Consider the following 19,276-nt stretch of genomic DNA (forward strand, 5'->3'; position numbering starts at 1 on the left):
AATATCACCTCATCCATGGTAACCTATTTCATGCAAGCTTTTAGTTCATAGCAGATGTAAAATTAAAATGATTTTGACATTTAAGCTAATGTCTTTACAGCTGACACAGTAATTCATTAAGCTGCAACACCTCATACAACTTGAATCCTAAATAATATGATAAAGACTTCAACAGAAGTCACAAAAGAAGGGTAAGTCTGAGATTAAACTCTTTGTTCTAAAAACCAAAAATAAATTTCTTTATATATATATAACCTTATCTCCACATTTTGCATTCTGTCAGATGGGTATACATTACACAAAAGTACATATAATACATTAAATTAGTTTTCTTTTTTTCTTGTTTTTGTTTTAAAATTTCTTCATGTTTTATAAATTCTTGCATTGGAATGTTAATGTTGCAGGCATTAGTAGTAGAACTCATTAATGAAACTGTGCTGCTGAACTTTCCTATCTGACCAACTCTGTTTTAAGTATGAGTTTGAAGAAAAACAAAAAAGATTACTTTTACTCAAAGTTTTTATCAGACACAAGTTTTTTCTGTGATAGGCTGAAGGATGCATTCCATGAAGGTGTAAGAATAATGTTACTTGTCCAAATTTATTTATGTGACTTTAATTTACAAATGCCAGTTTTATATTACTCCCCTCATTTAGCCCACAGAACATTTCAATTCTCATTGGCTCAACTTCGTAAAGGTACTTGTTACTTTAATGTCAAATAGCCTTAGAAAATGCAAACATTCTTAACCAGGCCAAGGCTAGTGAATAAAGTTTGCTTATGAAAAAATTCTCCATAAGTGAAGAAACTTATCAACACAGTCTGGTTTAGTGCATGTGAGTTTATTCACTGAAAACTAACATTCATAATTAATCATCTGTTTTACTAAGAAATGTATTCTTGGTTTACAACATTATTATTATATAATGTGTCCTTCTAATACACAAGATTCAGAGAGTTTTACATTGTTTGTAATTCTACAAAACAATTTTAAGTTGTGTATTGAAAATACTAGTGTATGCGTAATGAATGCACACACTATATCTATCTATTCCCATAGATCTTTCTTTTTTTAAAAATATCTTATTCATCTGCCTACTTAGGAAATTTCTATCATCATTTAAATAAATGGTTCTTACTTGGTTATAGACTAGGTCATTAAAATAATTACTGTGTTGTTGACTTATACAAGGAGGAGGCAGAGAGTAGGAACTTCAGACTTAAGTAGGCTGGGAAACTCAGCATGAGAGACAGATCAGAAGTAGCAATTGAACTCGGGGACAGGCAATAAACATCCACAGTGATGCAACAACTGGAACAGGAAAAAAAATGAAGGGGCAGTCTTGATGGGGTCAACAGAGTAGTGCCAAGTATGAAAATCCAGCAGCAACATTCCAATTTCAACACATCAAAAATATAAATATTTTTTAAAGGGAGTTGAGACTACGTCTGGTTTATTTATTACAAGCAGAGCTAAGCAAGATCCTACATGCTACCACCTATTCTATGACATTAAATTCACAGTGGTCTCAGGCTCCTAAGGTGAAGATTCAAAGGAATTTAGGTGGCTGTATATGCCAATTTTGGTTAAAAGTGGATGGAGGGAGAGCCCTGCAGCAATTCAGCCAACTCAAAACTGCTGTACTGGTGCAAGAGCTTGTAAATATTGGCCATCACTATCCCACAGCTTCCTCATCTCAGCTGTATTTACAAACATCCTACAATTATAACACCTGAAACTGATCACTCTCACACTGATGGGGAATGAGAGAGGTAATCATGACACACAGCAACAAGTGAATCTGTAAGATGAAAAGAGGACCTTAAGGTACTATACTCCTGACATTTTGAAGCAGGGACCTTGACACACGAAGCTGTCAGAACTGCCAGGAACCTGGATGGAGATGACACAAGTAATCCTTGAAATAGAAGGAAATGTCATGAAAACACATAGTGATGGCTGAGTTAGGCAAGGTGGCAGAAGAAGGCACTGTCAAATTCTACTCACAGAAACAATAAATGAACAGCTAGAGAATGAGGACTGACTAGGACTTGTGCCAAGAAGGATCCAGGAGCTGCAGCCGACTCATGTTCAATCTGCAATTCACATCATCACAGCACTGAAGAAAATAGGAAGTGTTACACTTCTGTCAGAGTACTATGTGGATATTTATAGAGATTCACCTATTTTTCTTAAGAACTAAGCTGATGTCTTCATTATAGTTTCAAGTGACACAGCTCAGGAAAAAACATACTAAAGCAGGCCTAGATGAGAAGAAAACAAAATGACAATAGGTACAGGAAATGCATCCAAATACTTGAAAGGAATTTAGGCTGTTTCATTTAGCTCTGAGAGAAGTCTTTGGATAGACTGTCTTCGAGCACGCAACACATCATCTGAGATAAAAGGAATATCATTTTCCCGTGCTATAATATCCACAGGGGCACACAAGGAGTAAAGGACTTAACCTGAAGTAAAAGGGATTTCGGCAAGACACTAGGAGTCTAAAAGTAGGGACAGTGAAGCTCCAAAAGAAATTACCCTATAAACTTTTCATGGTCTCTAGAATGAAACAGTAAGAAATGTTTCGTAAACACCACTTCAAGAAGGATTTAGGTATCATTGAGCCTAACTCTACCTTACTGGAAAGGGCTGTATGACTTTTGAGACATATGCAAAGGCTCAAAGTAAGAACAGGAAGATATAAAAAGCCAGAACCCATGAAGTCTACAATCCTCGAATTGCTGTGTGTGGCATTTCATAGTGACTGTAATATGCCCTTATAAAAGGGCTTGAAGTCTTTTGTTTTGCTATGGAATGTGCTGTTGCAAAGACTAATAATTCAGTTTTAATAAAAAATAACTGTATTTCCAAAAGAAGGGAAGGAGAGAATTTGTCCTGACAGCTGTTTCATTGGAACACAATACAACTTCCAAAGTATATCTCTTCACTCAGTTCCTTCCTTTAACCCTGGGTGATTCAAGTTCCTTCAATAAGAAGAAAATGGATACATTCTTAGCAATCCAACAGTTCTGTTGTGCAGCCATAGATGAAAATACAATAAATTACTTCAAATAGGAATAAAAAGGTTTCTAGAGAAATATAAAAGTGAAAATATTTTGAAGTACCACTAAACTTTTGTTTTTCTTTAAGTACAATGCCTAGGATTTCCTCTACCAAGTGGAATATTGAAATTACCTTGGACTAAAAAGTGTGCACCTGTACATTGAAATCCTAATGCTTAAGCAATTTCCCCTCATAGAGTGCAAGAAGGAAAAGAAAGTCAAAATGTTAAAACCACCTTTGCAAAAGGATTAGATTAAGCTTACATCACTTTTGATGTGAAAATACTACATTTGCAGGTGCCTGCACATGCCATTTTGAACAGACAAAAAGGCAAGCATCGTGAGTAACACTGACTGTGCAAGTCAGGCTTTGTTTAACAGATGGAGCAGGTTTAATGAAGACCTATTATTTTTTTGCAGCTGCTGAAATGTTGCGTTTGGTAATAACAAAAAACAGGTTTCCTTATACCTCCCTACCATCCAGGATGAAACTCTCAAACCACTTAATGACCACTGTCACTTTTGGAAGAGCCACTTCACAAGTCTGACTGTTATGCTACACAGTAACATTTCATTTTACCCTTTTAACTAAGTAACCATGTCAAAGAAATGTAGTCAATCAAGCTCACATCTGATACATCTTTATGCAAGGAATACATTCAATTGCCTTTGTAAATGGCTGGAGGTTTTCTGTGGCATAAAAGACAGCTCTGGTATTTATCTGTGACTCTCTCATTCCCAGTTTGGGTGCTTTAACTTGGTGGGACCACAAAGCTCAGTGACTCTTAACATCCCCAGTTCCAAATGCACAGAGGTAGTTAAGCAGTAAGGAACAGTAATGGTGAGTTTTAATAAATAAATGTAATTATACCTATGTGGGATAATAAAGGGAGTAAAATTTGAGAGACAAGATCCTGTCAGCAACTCAGCATAGCCACTGAGAATGGCTAATATATGTTCTTTTGCAGAAGGGAGTGCTGATGGTCAAAGCCATCTGCTGAAGATTTGCCACCCTGTGCCCACCCTTCCATTCTCTCCTCACAAGCCACTGCGCTTTCACACCCCCTTACACGACAGTGTTTACTAACACAGGGCCCAGAGACTTGGCCTTTTTGGTGCACTGCATTTTTTAAATCTAGGATCCAAATAATTACAGGCCAGCATATTACAAGGAAAGTGTAGTTTTTTTCCACAAGCATTCAGTAGATCACTACAGAAGCTTGTGGGGAGCTCCATGGTCACACTGGTTTTGGCTTTTGTTCTGCTGTAGGTGTTCAGTTCTTGCCTTGTAAGTCCTCCAATATGATGAAAAACTCACAAAGATACCTTTGTGAACTTTTCTTTAGATTGATGAAAAGTGTGTTTTCAGTCTAACTAAAACAGCAAAGATTGGATAGGGGCTCTCATCTTTGTTGCCAGTGATGACCTGACCAGATATTAAAGATGTTAAAAAAAAAATTTAAAAGCCTACTTTTCCCGCAGCAGTTGGTGTTTCTTGATCACTGACTTGTTGTGCTATATAACTGTAAGGAATCTGCCTTCAGCCCTCCAGAAAAGAGAAGAGAATCCTGAAATTCACCTTGGAATGTGCAACTCAAGGGCTACCCTTCTCAGTTTGACCATCTACTATGGGTAATGTGGGCTCTTGTAGATTTGATTCATATCCCTTGTCACCTCATTTCTTCAGTAAGGTTGTACAGCACATTAAGTGACAGCAAAACTAAATACTTCTATTAATGGGATTGCTATTAAATCTAATTAAACACAGACTCCAAGAGAATCCAGCTTACTATTCCACTGCCATAGTAGGTTGTCTAATAGCATTAGAAATTATGACATAGCAGTGAGTTTGCTCTTAATAGCCTTCACTTCCTCAATGGCAATTTTCTGATACTGAAAATTAAACACGAGGGGAAGGCTGTGTTTGTTTTCTTTCCAAAGAAGTGAAGAAAAAATACACAAAAAAACCCCAAGCCACCCACCACAACTTATTGCATGGATAACACAAATACCTATAATCTACTCAGGACATTTTATAGAGGGTTGCTAGTAATACCAAGGATTTAAATGCAGTTTTCAGATCAGACATGCTGAGAATAAACTCATCTCTAATTTAAAAAAAAAAAGTTTAAAAAGTTCATGTTAAGGTTCTACAGACAAAAGATAACTGTACAATTGATAAAGAGATCTAACTAAACTTCTTTATATTGAAGTAACCATGAGCAAAACAGAGGGGAAGAAAATCCTACTGCAGGAGGCACTAAATAGTAATCCTGGTACTAATAAGTAATCCTACTTGTCTAACAAATTCTACATAGATGTACTACATATATGGCCGAAGAACTGATATATAATGAAAGTATTCTCCATTTGCATTGCAAATGGTGTAAAGTTACTATAGCAACAAGAAACTCAGATTTTACAAATATCAATCCTACTACAAAACTTCCTTTGACTTTTTCTTCTATGTTATTTCCTGTATTTATTTGCAGAATACTTTTTTTTTTTCTCCCCATAAAAATACTATACACTAAAGCAGAGGATTAGAACCTCCAAGACTTAGAGAAATGCAGGTTGTGGGACTTCCTCTATCAACAAAATGAAATTGTTTAATATCAGGTGTATTTAATGCTAATTTCATATATAAAATACCTACTCTTTTAGTATAATATTCACACTTAGCTCCCACTTCTCCCTTTGGGAAAGTCATTCCTGTCAAGGGCGAGCTACTCTTAAGAATATTAAGCTTTAGAATATTAAGACAAACAATGACAGACTTCTCCAATTTTGTTTTGACACAGGAGTACCTAGCTTTTGTCTTTTATTTACTGCATGACCCCAAAATAAAACCTGTAATATGGAGGAGGAAAAAAAAAGGTAAAAAAGAGATGGAAAGCCCAGTTACTCGCCCTTTAATCAGTATTATACATACATGTAAAGGCAATACCTAAAAATAGCTCAAATTAAAAAAAAAAAAAAAACCACCAATAAAAAACAACAACAACCCCCACAGAAATAAGAAAAGAGAATGCATAATAATCTAAGAATTGATATGTAAGAATTATCTGCAGATTAACAGTTATGTCACAGGGAAGGTTTTATTTCCCATTACTTTAAACTAAACTTGTGAAAAGAAAAAATACCTACTGGTGTCTGCCTGGCTGCCCACGCTGATGTATCTGTCATTCCCAGGAAGGGCTGTTTGGTAGTAAGTTGCTTCCTCTAGCTGGGGAACCTTGGCATTCTTTGCAGTGAGAAAAGCCACAGCCAGCTCCAGATTACCATTGCTGTCCTTTAAGCATAAAAAAAAAAAAAAAAAAAAATCAAGTGAGAGTCCCCTCACTCTTAAATATTTCTTAAAAACAAAGGACATGATTAGCAACTTCAAATCAATAACCATTGTACTGTCAGGTAAAATACTGACTCAAAAAGAAAGTTTGCAAACTTGACATATCCTGCATATTTCACTACTGTTAACCAAAATAAAGATAAAGCATCTTATAAAAATTGTTTTGGTGGAGTTTCACTTATTTCAGGAAAGAAAAAAAGAAACGCCTTGTAGTGTAGGTCAACCTCCCAATAAATCAGCACATTCACTGGAGTCAGACTTCAAAAGAAGTCAGATGAATTCTTCTGAAAATAGAGAGTTTCATTTTTAAAGCCCGAGATCCTGGCTTTTGAAAAGCAGTTTTGCACATGACTTATGCTAACAACAACTACCTATTTTTTCGTAGATATATTTTTTTATTTAAATTACTAAATCTTCATTTGCCATGTATAAATGGCAAAAAAATCTGCTTGAGAGAAACAAAGCATTTTTAATTTTTTTTATATTTATTTATATCGCAACAGAACATAGAGAGATCTGTCATTTTTTACTTGCATCAAAGAACTCTTCTGTGCTGTGAAATAAATTACAGCGATTGAAAAAAAACATTGAAACAATACCAAATTAGCAAAGGTTGGCAAATTCAAGCAGTTCTTCATTCTACACAGTGAGCAAGGCCTGAGCATAGTAGAAAACAGCCACACCTTGACAAGAAAACACCACTTGGTTCCTCAGGAGCTGATCATCTGTAGTAGCACCAACAAATCCCAAAACATTTCACACAGAGGTTAAAGGCAAGTCATAACATTCCTGTCTTTTCATTTTGAGCACTTGATTATTTGTTAGGTCAGTACCAAAAGAGAACAAGATTCCATGCAAAGTGAACAAGCCATCATTATTAGCCTTTTTTCCCCCCCGAAATAAATTCAAGCAGGAAAAGGAAAGAAGGGAAGGAAGAGAAGGACAGAGCAAGAAAGTGTTGGATTTATGGCTTTCACAGGCAGTTAAATGCATTCAGATTAATTCAGCTAAAAGTCAGTTATCTTACCTTCAGTGCCTTTTGTAGTACCTGGATGTCATTGATACCAGTGATCTCCCTCAGCTGATTTAAAAATGTTTGCTGGTGCTAAAAAAAAAAAAAAACCAAAACAAATCATCAAAATATGATTAGAGCCAAGTAACAGCAAAACCAAGTCTTAACAGAGTACACTCCTCCACAAATGTTAAAGGCATCTCCGTATGAGGTTGATGCACCACAAATTGGTGGTGCATTACTCGAGTTTGTCTTAGTTTCTGGAATTTGGGCACTTTTTTGGGAATCATTAATTCCCAAATGTTATGATTTTGCATTTTGGTGTGTTTGCTTGATTTTGGATTTTTTTAAACAAAAAAAAATGGGCAAGTTTATGCAACATGGGTTTAAGAAGCCTATATAAAGCCACAATTGGCCCTTCTAAACAAATAAAACTCCACAGCTTTGGTCTCCAGTGGGAGTAGTGAAAACAGCTGACTGAACACACACCAAAACCAACTTCTTTAACTCCCAGTTATTCTCAACCCCATTATTGCATTAAAATAAACAAGTCCTTGTCATTCCAAACACAAAACTTGGAAATTCAACTTTGCTGACCACTGAGGTGTTTTAAGAGAAATAGTATAAAAACTCCAAACAAAGTAAGTTTCTTAATGCTTAAACAGAACTTTAGGAATCCATCCAAACCCCCTTCCTAGACCAGTTCCAAATCCTAGACCTTCCAACTCTCCCAAATCACATAAGTCAGCACCCATGACTGAGTTTAAAACATTTGCAATTAGAAAAAGAACAAGAGGTTCTGGGTCTCTTAAATATTCACCCCATAAGAATTTCAAGGCTTTGTTTTGTTTTACTTAAATGAAAATCTGGTCCCACCCCTGTTTAGAGCCAACAGATGATTCACTCTGGTCATGCTCAGCTATCCCATCACAGAAGCAAAAAGCAGGCACTAAGCTGGAACAATCCTTGAACTCTGTTAACCATTGAAAGCATCTTAACATTAAAACCATGAAAAACAGAGCACTGACCATTGTTCCATACTAACAAATTCAATTGCTTCTTTGGCAGATGGGAAATAGAGAAAAAATATTTGCAAATTGTTTTCTTTTTTATTCCTTGCCAACCACATCCTGAACTCAAAACAGTAATTTTGTCTATGAAAGAAATTTTTTGTAAACTGCAGGGTTTTGTTCGCATGACAAAAAGCATATTTCCTATCAGGAACAAATAAACATTCTCCTGCTACTCTCCAAATTCATTTTAAAATAGCAACTATAATTGTCTTGCAGCTTCTTCTAAAAGATGTACTTTTGAGCTGAATTATCTGGAATCAAATATTCAAATACCCTTATTCTTCCCTTATCACTTTGTATAGAAGAGGAAATTAAGATCTGCATGAAAGCTGAATTCCCGAGTGAGAAATTAACCTGGCAGGCACTACTTCATGCCCTAATAAATTGAAATAGAAGGCGTATAGTTCAGGATGTTTATGAATTACATGCACAATCTTCCCTTCATTTATGATCCTAAGAGACACTGCTAACAATCCAATTTGCCTCTTTCTTTTTTTCTTTTCCTTTTAAAAACCCTTCTGTTGGCACAAGAAAAGTGAAGTGATGCAAGAAAACAAACTCCCACTCTATTCCTATCCCTCACCCCCTTGTTTGTTTACTCTGTGTATTTCATAGCACTGTACAAAGCCACAACTTGTTTCCCCTATAAAGTTGCTTTCCTGCTTCTAAGTCTGGCAAGAATCAAAAAAATTAGAGTATTGGGGTGGAAAAAAAATACAATGGCATTAAAATTGGCAACAGCAATTCAAGGGCATAGCAATAAAGTAGATTTCTTTTTTTATTTACCACCAACATGATGGTGAACAAAACAGAAAATACTTTCACTATAAATTATTACAACAACAAGTTATAACAGATTTCTGTATCTTCTGCAATATATACAACACTTGGAAAGGCTGATTGGAGGATATTCATCATTCACAGAGACTGGGAAAAGACAGAAGAGACAGTTTACCAACAAACAATCTCTTAGCAGTTCAAAATATTGGCTGTTAATTTATGAGCACAGCTGTGACTTATAAACTTAGACATCTGTAGTTTCTATCCACATTTCAGCATTCCAGTGTAAAAGCTGTGCTTCAAGGCCCCCTTCCCACGGACATACACATTTAATAAACCAGAACTGCACACAGAGATGGTTCTTTCTCATCAAGAGATGATTTAAATACCTAAGTAAAATTTTTTTTAAGGCCAAGAGTTGATTTTTTTAAGGCCAAGGTACTCAGCTCAAAATTTTCTAACTGGTAACTAAAAGAACAACATGGAAAATCCATAAGCACCATTGTTAGAAGTGGCAGGAATTAAGAGGAAAATTACCAGTTCTCCTGAACACCTTAAATGGAGCTTTGGGGCATTTGCCTGGTTTAGACATTACTGTTTCTTCAGCTAAATGTGGACAAATTGCCACTAATTTCTAATTGACTTACTTCAAATCATGCAGAAGTTGAAGAATGGACATATTCCCTTTCTAGGAGAAGTGTAATTGACATTATTTCTAACTGATCAACATGTTCTTTTAATACTTGCTAATAGACTAACAGATCTTCAGAAACAATTGTTAAACTGCATAAGGCAGCTAAAAACTCGACTGGTGGCCTTCTCTTCCACAAATTCACCATCTGCCCTCATCCTCACAAATCTGATGTAACTACATCCATCATCTTTACTGTGCACTGACCTTTTCTGCAACTTGGATGTTTAACTTGTCATTAGTCTCCTTCACTATTATAATGACACTATGTTATCACCCATAAAACTGTATTAACTCAAGTAATTCTATTTATTTTCATTACAAGTGACAGAGCAGGCAACTGTCAAACCCGCTCCTCATTCATTATCAGAGGATGAGATTCAATTTTATTTTTGCTTTTCTTTTCACTTAAGACACTTATGAAACAATTGCAACCACATTCAGAGAGCCTGTATTACTGAATTCCTGATGTGATTTTATTTAGTGCATCTGTAATACTCTGCGAAGTCAAAATGGCTAAATTTCATTTGTTTTGAATAATATTCCTTTAGCTGTGGTTATTGTGGCATACAGAAAACTTAGGTTACTATTACCCATGACTGAAGCTTAGAGATCAACTTCTAGTGCAACTGCTAAACAGTTAAGTGTCTCTTCTGTATGGTAAGAAATATTTAATTCAATATTACAGAAAGACTTCTGCATAAGAAGCAAGCCACCCTCCTTACTCCTATTAATGCTCATACTGATTACATTTACCCTAAAAGCTCAAGAAGCTTCAGCTAACTTGAGCTGAAGTGACTGCAGCATACAGACCCTCAAATGTCTAAAAACACATAGATATATTAAACAGTTATAAAAGTAATTCACTCACAGGCTATAACCAAAAATACCCAAAAGAGCTCACCCTATGCTAAAACAAAGATAAAAAATGAAGGAGGCAGCAGACAAGTATTTACAAGTGTTTGAAGTACCTCTATCAATGTACACTCATTAAATCAGATCAGTGAGGGAAGTTTCAGATCACAACTACTCATTCTAATATAAAAAAGCTGCCGTATTTTTTCAATGCAGGTCTTTCATGATTCCCTATTTTTTTCCAACCCTGCCTCAGCAGAGGTTCAAATTCTAAATTATAACTCACTGTACTTTAATTCAGTTTAATAAGCAGCCTCTCTGCAAATGGAGACACAAACTCCAACAGAACCAGGTGCAACTACTGGTGCTAAGAAATCTACCTCCATTCTTTCAAATTTGCCCATACCCACTTCTGTTTGCCATCCTATGCTCAAATTTACACGACTGATTTGGTATCTTTTTTCTAGCAGAGATCCTCCAGTTTAGTGACTCAAAACTCCAGTAATATCTGCAGTGTTAGAACGTGTGTGCACCCCTGTCACACACACACACATTCTTCATGAAGCCTGAAGAGCATCTGACTCAAAAGCACCCAGGACCTGATTTCTGAGACCAGACTGTGCTGGTAGAGCTGCTGCAGGGTACCCCAAGTCCTTGGCCACACAAAGGAGATGGTTCACTGATGATATGGCTGCTCTGGATCCAGCTGTTCACACTCCTCAGTCCCACTGCATCATGCAGCAGTCTGTTCCCTGGGGCTTTCATGCACAAGCTATTCCCAGCCTTTCCCTTTCCTCAGGCTCCCTGAGGTATGTAGGCACTTTGTATCTTCAAGCTTTCAGCTCTTGGAAGATTTTAACTAACAGGAAATTCTCCCATTTTCCTGGATGGAAGCCAAATTTGTGTATTAGGAATGCATGCCCTTATTTCCAAGTCTCTCCTTTTTCAGCCATCCCTCCTTTGCTCTCAGGAAATGCCTAATTAAGATTATCTGGTTTATAACCTCACACAATAGCATATTCAGTAGCTATGCCAGCACCACTGAAGCAGAAAAGGATATGCACTACTATCAGCTTAGCGAGATACTGTGCCCAAATTGGTTCCACAACAGCACTGTAAACTCTGATAACTTCCTACAATCAAACCAAAAAGCTAAATTACAAAAATGTGGTTTTTTTTGAACAAGGCAAGTCTAATAAACTAATACTGAATTACAGTGAAGATAAATTTGGGGGGAAATTAGCCACCTTTTGATCTGTTTATTTTTTCCTCTCTGTAGCTTCTGAAGAAGCACATGTAAACTTTGGCTTTATTCATGGCAACATCCAAATATTTGCATCTGCAACACAAGCACTTAAACTCAGAAGACAGAACAACCCTTTTCCATTTCCAAACACAGATAAAGTTCTATGTTCAGGAAGGAATGAGATGATCCAACCATTAGGAAGAGAAAAAAGGATCTATGGCCTCAATACACAGTTCACATTTCAATAGTACATAATGAAAATGCACTAGGGGCACCAAGCTGATTAGAAGTATGTAACATTTCTCCTGTGGGGAAAGGCTAAGAGAATTGGGATTGTTCAGCCTTTAACAGAGATGGCTTAGGGGTAACCTGCAGCCTTCCACCACATGACAGGAGCCTACAGGAAAAATGGAGAGAGATTATTTACAAGAGCCTGGAGTGACAAGACAAGGGGCAATCAATGGCTTCAAACTGACATGGAGTACATTAAGATTGTACATCAGGAAAAAATTCTTTGCTGTGAGGGTGGTGAGGCACTGGAACAGGTTGCCCTGGGAGGTTGTGGGAGCCCCATGCCCAGAAATTCAAGGCCAGGCTGCTGCATGGGGCTCTGCACACCCTGAGTAAGGTGTCACTGTCCATGGCAGGGAGGTTGGAACCAGATCTTTAAGGTGCCTTTCAACCCAAGCCATGATTCTGATTTCCGCAGGATGAATACTTTTTTTAAAGACAAAAAGAAAGAAGAACATGCAAATGCTGAGAATGGCATTTTGACTTGGGCCCTTCACACAAATCCCACTTTCTTTACTTTCTAGTGCAACACTGATTTAAAAGACCTATTTATTGGAAGAAAACTCAAATGACACTGCACAAATATTTTATATTAAAGACAATTCTAATGAAGCCTGAGCTGCAGAGGACCTAATGGCATTGCTTACAGACAAGTAGCTAATGAGCTGGTTTCCTCATATGATGCTGCTGTAATGAGAAGAACACTGAGAGCTTAGAGGAATGTAATCCTCCATAAAGAGGCTTTAAGTTTCTGCTACAAACAAACAAACAGAAATAGTTTAACATACAAAGGACAAGCATACTAAAGACCCTCAATTATTACTGTGAATATAATTTTCTGCCACATTAATCATATCTCCCAGGAATAGTTAAAAGGCCCAGAGACACTGCTGTACATTACAGCTTCCAGAAATACAGATACATTAACCATTTTCTAAATATGCTGTTGGTCAAGTTCCAAATAGGCAAATAAAAACTAACTCCTTCCATGAAAATATTGAGCTGAAACACAGGAAAAACATGCAGTCAGCTTCAGAAGGCTTTACTTTTCCCAGCTCTGTCCTCAAGATTTTTCTCCTCATATGTGCAGAATAAATGTATTTATAAAAATATATAAATTAGAAAGTAGTTATATGTATACATATATTTTTTAAACACTTTTTGCTAATGCAGAGACCAAGTTAAATCTCTGCACCAGCTCTAAGGTGCTCCTTAAAGCAAAACAGAATTAGGCTGCCTTGCCCAGCATGTGCTATCTGGGCTTCCTTTTGCTCTGGTATGAAAAGAGAAATCTTACATGACATTGTATCCTCTAAGAAAGTAGGTAAAGATATATTTTTATACATACAGTAATGCAAAATGCACCTCAGCTTTGGTTCAGACAAAAATCACCTGTGGAGAGCAAAGGACATACATTAAGACAGCAGATTTTCAGTCTGGGACTGCTCTGCACAGACTGCCAAAATCTGACAATTACAGCAGCAGCTGGCACAAAGTGCAACCAGGCTCAGAGCAAAAACTTACTTCAAGGAGCAAAAGGACACAGTGTATGGCAGGAACTTTCAGCCAACCACAGCCTAACCCAAATAAAACTTGCAGGGGAAAAGGTTTGAGTGCACTACTTAGGTGTGTATACTCCTCTCGCAAAAATTAAATTAAGGATTCTACTTAATCATAGCTTTATGTAACCTATATTGATCCTAGACAACACACAGAAAACCCTCACCACATTTCCATGCTTTTCATGCTTTAATGAGTGACTTTTCAATTAATTTCAATGTCTGATATTAAGGTTTCTACACAACATGAGATCATGCATTCATATAAACTCACAATTCTGAGCCTCATAAGTGGCCAAAAATAAAAGATTTTTTTTTCACTCTAATATACCTTTGTCTTTATTCAAGCTAATAGTTAAAGATTTTGAAATAAGATTTTAAGGAGAGGCTTGAGGAGTTTGGTTTGTATTCCTGACACTAAACATAAGGCAAAACCCACCTCTGACAGTTATTTACATAAAACCATCAAGAAGTTATGAGCCAAATCATCACCTGCATGGGAATACTCTCGCAATGAACAGGAAAACCACCTGCTCAGTTCACAGGGGTAAATTTTAAAATTATTCTATGAACTGATTTATGAACACTGCTGCTTGAGCTCATGTTTCTAGTTACTGATAGCTAGTCCTAAATGAGCCTCAGTGACAGGATGAAAATCAAGAAAAGACAGCAACCTTAGTACTTACTGAAAACAAAAAGGTGTCAGAAGTACAAAATTACTGAGAATTTTGAGGTCTTTTTGTTTTAAACCATCATGATTTCTCTATACCCTGCTCAGCATAACAGTGAGCTTCCCAATAGTAATGACAGCAGCTCTGAAATTAATTAACTACACTAAAACCAATGAGACCTTCAGTTTCACTTAACTAGACACAAGTTAAATTTCAGGTTATATTCACTAGAACCGCTATGGGAAAATCTGCTTCACAAATATTGCCTTGATTTTTATGTACACCAGTAACTGTGACAGTAATTAGCAAAAATCTCTGCTCCAGTTCGATTCTATTGAGTAATTAGTTACTGGTAGCAGCAGGAGGGGTCTTTCAAAGCACCAGCACAGATTATCTGTAAACTACACACAAATTCAGGAGGATTCCTCCAAGAGCCCACCCATGGATAACAGCTGTGCCATGGTACCAGTGGTTCACAGCCCATCCCACCTCAACACCAAGTGACCAGGAAAAACATGCACAAGGCATGGTAAACTAAAGCCAGTGACCCCACAGAGGCAACATTACACAGACAGAAAGGAGGAGGAGGCTGGAGGATGACAGATAAACAGCAAACTGTGGGTACATAAATGCACAAACACAGAACCACAGCGGCAGCAGTTGGAAGGGGCTTCAGGGGATCATCAACACCTGCTGAAGCAGGATACAAATACACACCTAGGAGGAAAGGCCAAGAGAAATAAGGCTATTCAGGCTGAAAAAGGAAAGAGTTCAAGGACTCAACTGCAGCCTTCCAGTACCTGAAGGGAGCACACCAGAAACATGGAGAGAAACTATTTACAAGGGCCTAGAGTGACAGGACAAGGGGGATTGGCATCAAACTGAGAATAGGTTTAGATTAGGAAGAAATTCTTTACTGTCAGGGCAGTGAGATACTGGCACAGGTTGCCCAGAGAAGCAGTGGATGCCCCATCCCTGGTACTGTTCAAGGCCAGGCTGGATGGAGCTCTGGGAAACATGGTCTAATGGAAGGTGTCCCTACCCATAGCAGGGGGTTGGAACAAAACGAGCTTTGAGGTCCCTGCCAACCTAGGTCATTCTATGATTCTATGATGTTTTTCCAATCCATTCTGGCTACTTTTTGTTCTAAAAGTTTATTTCCTAATTTTTTTCTTCAGTTCACAGATATTTACCATCATGCATAAACCCCATTTTACAGTGTCTGACCAGGTAGAACCAAGACTTAAGATTTCTCCTCAAAGGAATAACTTTTGCCTAGGGTATAATTTTACTGTAGCCACTATTAAAAATGTTCAGTCTTGTCTTTCTTGTCTGAAACAACACTGCCACGAGATCCACATTTTTACACTTTGAGATGTTTTCATTTGCATCTCAATCACAGTTTAACCCATCACACCAAATACAAGCTATTCTGGCTCATGTTTGATGCTCTTCACAGTCCTTTCACAGGCCTAACTCTCAAGTGGAAAAGGTAGTCCCACTAGCCTGTTTAAACATTCAGCATATTTACAGGGCTGTTTTTCTCCAAACAGACATCACAATAGCTTCACCCTGCTCTGCACAATATAGAAGAGCTCCCAAGGAAACACCAAGCTAGCTCCATTCATTCTTCTCACTCTGCCATTATGATAACAAGGGCTGCTATTCTAGGAGCATACAAACCAACTCTGGAAATTCCAAGTGTCCTCAGATCAGTGGGATCCCAGGCTCTGCAATACTTACAAACAATAACACTCACGGGGACTATCAGACCACAAGCTGCTTCCAAGGAGTCAGTTGTTCTTCCCAGGCTATAGCTCCTGCCAGTGCTGGCCAGCCCAGGCTGGTGTTGCCAGATGCCATTTGTCCCTAAGAGCCAGCAGCAGCACTCGTCCAAACCTCTGGCAAGCCAGGCCAGGCTCTCAATAAACCATCAGAGAATCACTCTCTGCATACATTGATTTCCTGCCAACTTAGTGAGAGACAGGGATGGGACAAGGGAGGGGATAAGACCAAGACTGCACCAACTTCCACTGGGTTCAACTGTTGTGGAGCAGTAGCCTTAAAAGAATGAGTTGTTTCTCTGCCATTATTTTAATACTTTTTTTATCTAGTAAGAAAAACTGATGGGGGAAAAAGAATCCTGCAGCCCCCATTCTACTTAGGCACTATAGCAGAAAACTTACACCAAGGTGAGATTAATTAAAAATCTCACAGTGACAGTGATGTGGTGCTCCTGATGCACACTTCTCACAAGTGAACATGCACAATCAGACCTGCTCCTGCATGGGCTGAAATGCCATCCACTGTTTTCTACTCCCTGCTCTAGGTGTGCACATCCAGAAGGGTTTCATTTTCTGCAGCTGTTAATGGCACAAAGATCAAAGCTTCCACTTCACCTCAAACAACTCTGCCACATGTCCTAGGTTAGTGATACCAGGAAGATTTCACAATTTTTCCCCACAAAATTCAGCATAGTACAGCAGAGAAACTGTAAATAAAATTTAAATTGCACTTTTTCACAGACAGGTCTGTATTACAAAGAGTCCACTGTATTCAACAGAAGAGACACATTTGAGGAAAGAGTTCAGCTGTCTGTTTTGAATAGGAAGGAAAAGAAAAAACCAAACTTAACAGAAAGCCTTTCAATAAAGGTCTTCCATACAGTCCAATTAATAAAAAAAGGAAAAACAAACAAGCCAGTAACATGATTTCCTACAGAAACAGGCCTTGTAATCACAGAGTGGGCATGTACCCAGGCACGTCTACCCTCCTACCTCACAAAAGCAATAGCTCAAGGTCACCTCCAGCAACTTGGCCTGGCCTCAGGGATCCCCCAAAGCCTCAGCAGCACCCCCAGGCTTCCTAGCACCTTGGCCAAGCCAGTATGTAGCTCCTGATCACACTGCCTGCTGTTGCCCACATCTTGGGCCACAAGAAGTTAGAGCAGACAACACAGAGGGCTTGGGCAGAAGAACAGAGAGGGAGCACCTCCACTCCACTGCAGTGAGGTCTGCCAGAGGAGAACTCATCCCATAGCCTCAACTGGTCACCCCCCCGCAACTGTTGTGCATTATAAGTTAAAATTACATCAGGAAAATCACACAGCACTATTTGCAGCATTCTGTAAAATTATTTGATAGCTTATCCTGCCCTCCACTAATCATCTACAAAAAAATCCTGTAAAGAGACATGTTTTTAGCCTGGGGAGGGGCACGACTCCACAAGAACGAGCCCACAGATAACATTAAGCCATGTAAAATCTGGGGCAGTGTTTAATAGGTCACCTGGAAGGTGACAGGCTCCTGACAGCAGTTCCAGCTTCTGGGACAAGACAGCTTTTCCTGGCTGGGTCAAGCACCAGGAAGGTGCTGGCATGTTCTGTGTCCCTGTGAAAAGGCCACTGCCACACCATGGCCCGAGAAGGGCAGCCAGAAGCTTTTACTTGCATTGGGCAATAACCTCCCTGGATGCAAGTGAAGTTAGAATTGAAATGAACCTCAAACACAACAGAGACACTACAGTATTCAAAGACGTGGTGAGATCTATACCAGGGATCAGCATGTAATTTTACTACCTCACAATTAAAGAAATAGTCAATTCAGCACTGCTCTCCACAGAGGGCAACTGAAATTTCCTAGGCCATTTTCTTTCATGGAGAAAGAAAGATATTGCTTAAAGTTTGGGAGGCGATTTTTAATGGACCTTATTTTGAAACACACATTTCCCTCACCTCCCACAGAAAGCTGAAGGTGCTATATTCTAATACCTTCAGACATGGTCTCAAGAAATCTATAACCACTTTGGTTCATAAGCACTGTTCACTGTAATTTAGCCCTGCCAATTTTCCCTGTGTCAGTGGTGTTGTACCAAAAATGACTTTCTGCCATCACCACACACCTACCTGAAGCTTCGGAAGCTGACTTGAATAAAAGGTGTACAAAATACTAGTCTAACAAGTTCACATTTTTGGAAAATTATTTGAAACAAAAATTTAAATTCTGTGCTGTCTTCTAAGCAGCAGCATTATGCCAAGACATGCTCCATCAAATGACAGATGATAAACTCTGATAGTAAAATCTTCAATCCTTTTCTATTCAGTTAGGTCACAAAGCACACAGTATCCTCCCTGGCCTCTTACAACTCAGCAGAGCCTGTGCACTGCACACACCCTCCACTGTGCACCAGCAGCCGGTGGCACATTTACCAGTCACCTTAAAATCAGCCCCAGAAAAAGCTTAAAGGCAACAGCAACTTAGCAAGAGCTGGAACTGGTGACGATGAGAAAATCTGTCTTCACCATTAATAAGTCCAGAGCTTACCCTGTAGACCTGCAGACTGTACCAAAAAGGCAGCCCAGGCAGCTTCAGGCAAGGGGACAACTCTGGTCCAGACAGGGCTGTTACAAGAGACATGCTGTGGCTTTAGGCACTAAGTCCCATAAAACACATGCAAGACCAGAGAGAACTTTTAAAAGTTGCCAGTAAGCTGTCAGTTATTTTTTAATTTCCAAACAAGTAATGGGATACAGACATAGAAGATTTAATTCTAGTACCCCATTAAAAAAATAGTTATAAGCTTAGATGCCAGAATTAAATAAAACTTGCCAATTACTACCACCAAATAATTAAAAGATTCTAAAGTAACAAAACTACATAGTAATGGGAAAGTCTTTAAACAAAA

The 19,276-nt window shown here is 38.2% G+C and overlaps 1 protein-coding gene across 5 annotated transcripts in view; it reads right to left on the reverse strand.

The window, feature by feature from the left end:
* USP25 (ubiquitin specific peptidase 25) overlaps positions 1–19,276 on the reverse strand; it is an 88,389-nt gene that overhangs the window by 59,631 nt on the left and 9,482 nt on the right. For all 5 annotated transcript variants that reach the window (XM_021532379.4, XM_021532380.4, XM_085589801.1 and 2 more), the window contains exons 2-3: positions 7,443–7,520; positions 6,214–6,358 (exon numbers count right to left, since the gene is read on the reverse strand). In XM_021532379.4, the coding sequence (XP_021388054.1) occupies positions 6,214–6,358; positions 7,443–7,520 (223 nt within the window). The remainder of the gene's footprint in view (positions 1–6,213; positions 6,359–7,442; positions 7,521–19,276) is intronic.

This window comes from Lonchura striata, chromosome 1, assembly GCF_050655825.1.
Source record: "Lonchura striata isolate lonStrDom1 chromosome 1, ASM5065582v1, whole genome shotgun sequence".
Lineage (NCBI taxonomy): Eukaryota > Metazoa > Chordata > Aves > Passeriformes > Estrildidae > Lonchura > Lonchura striata.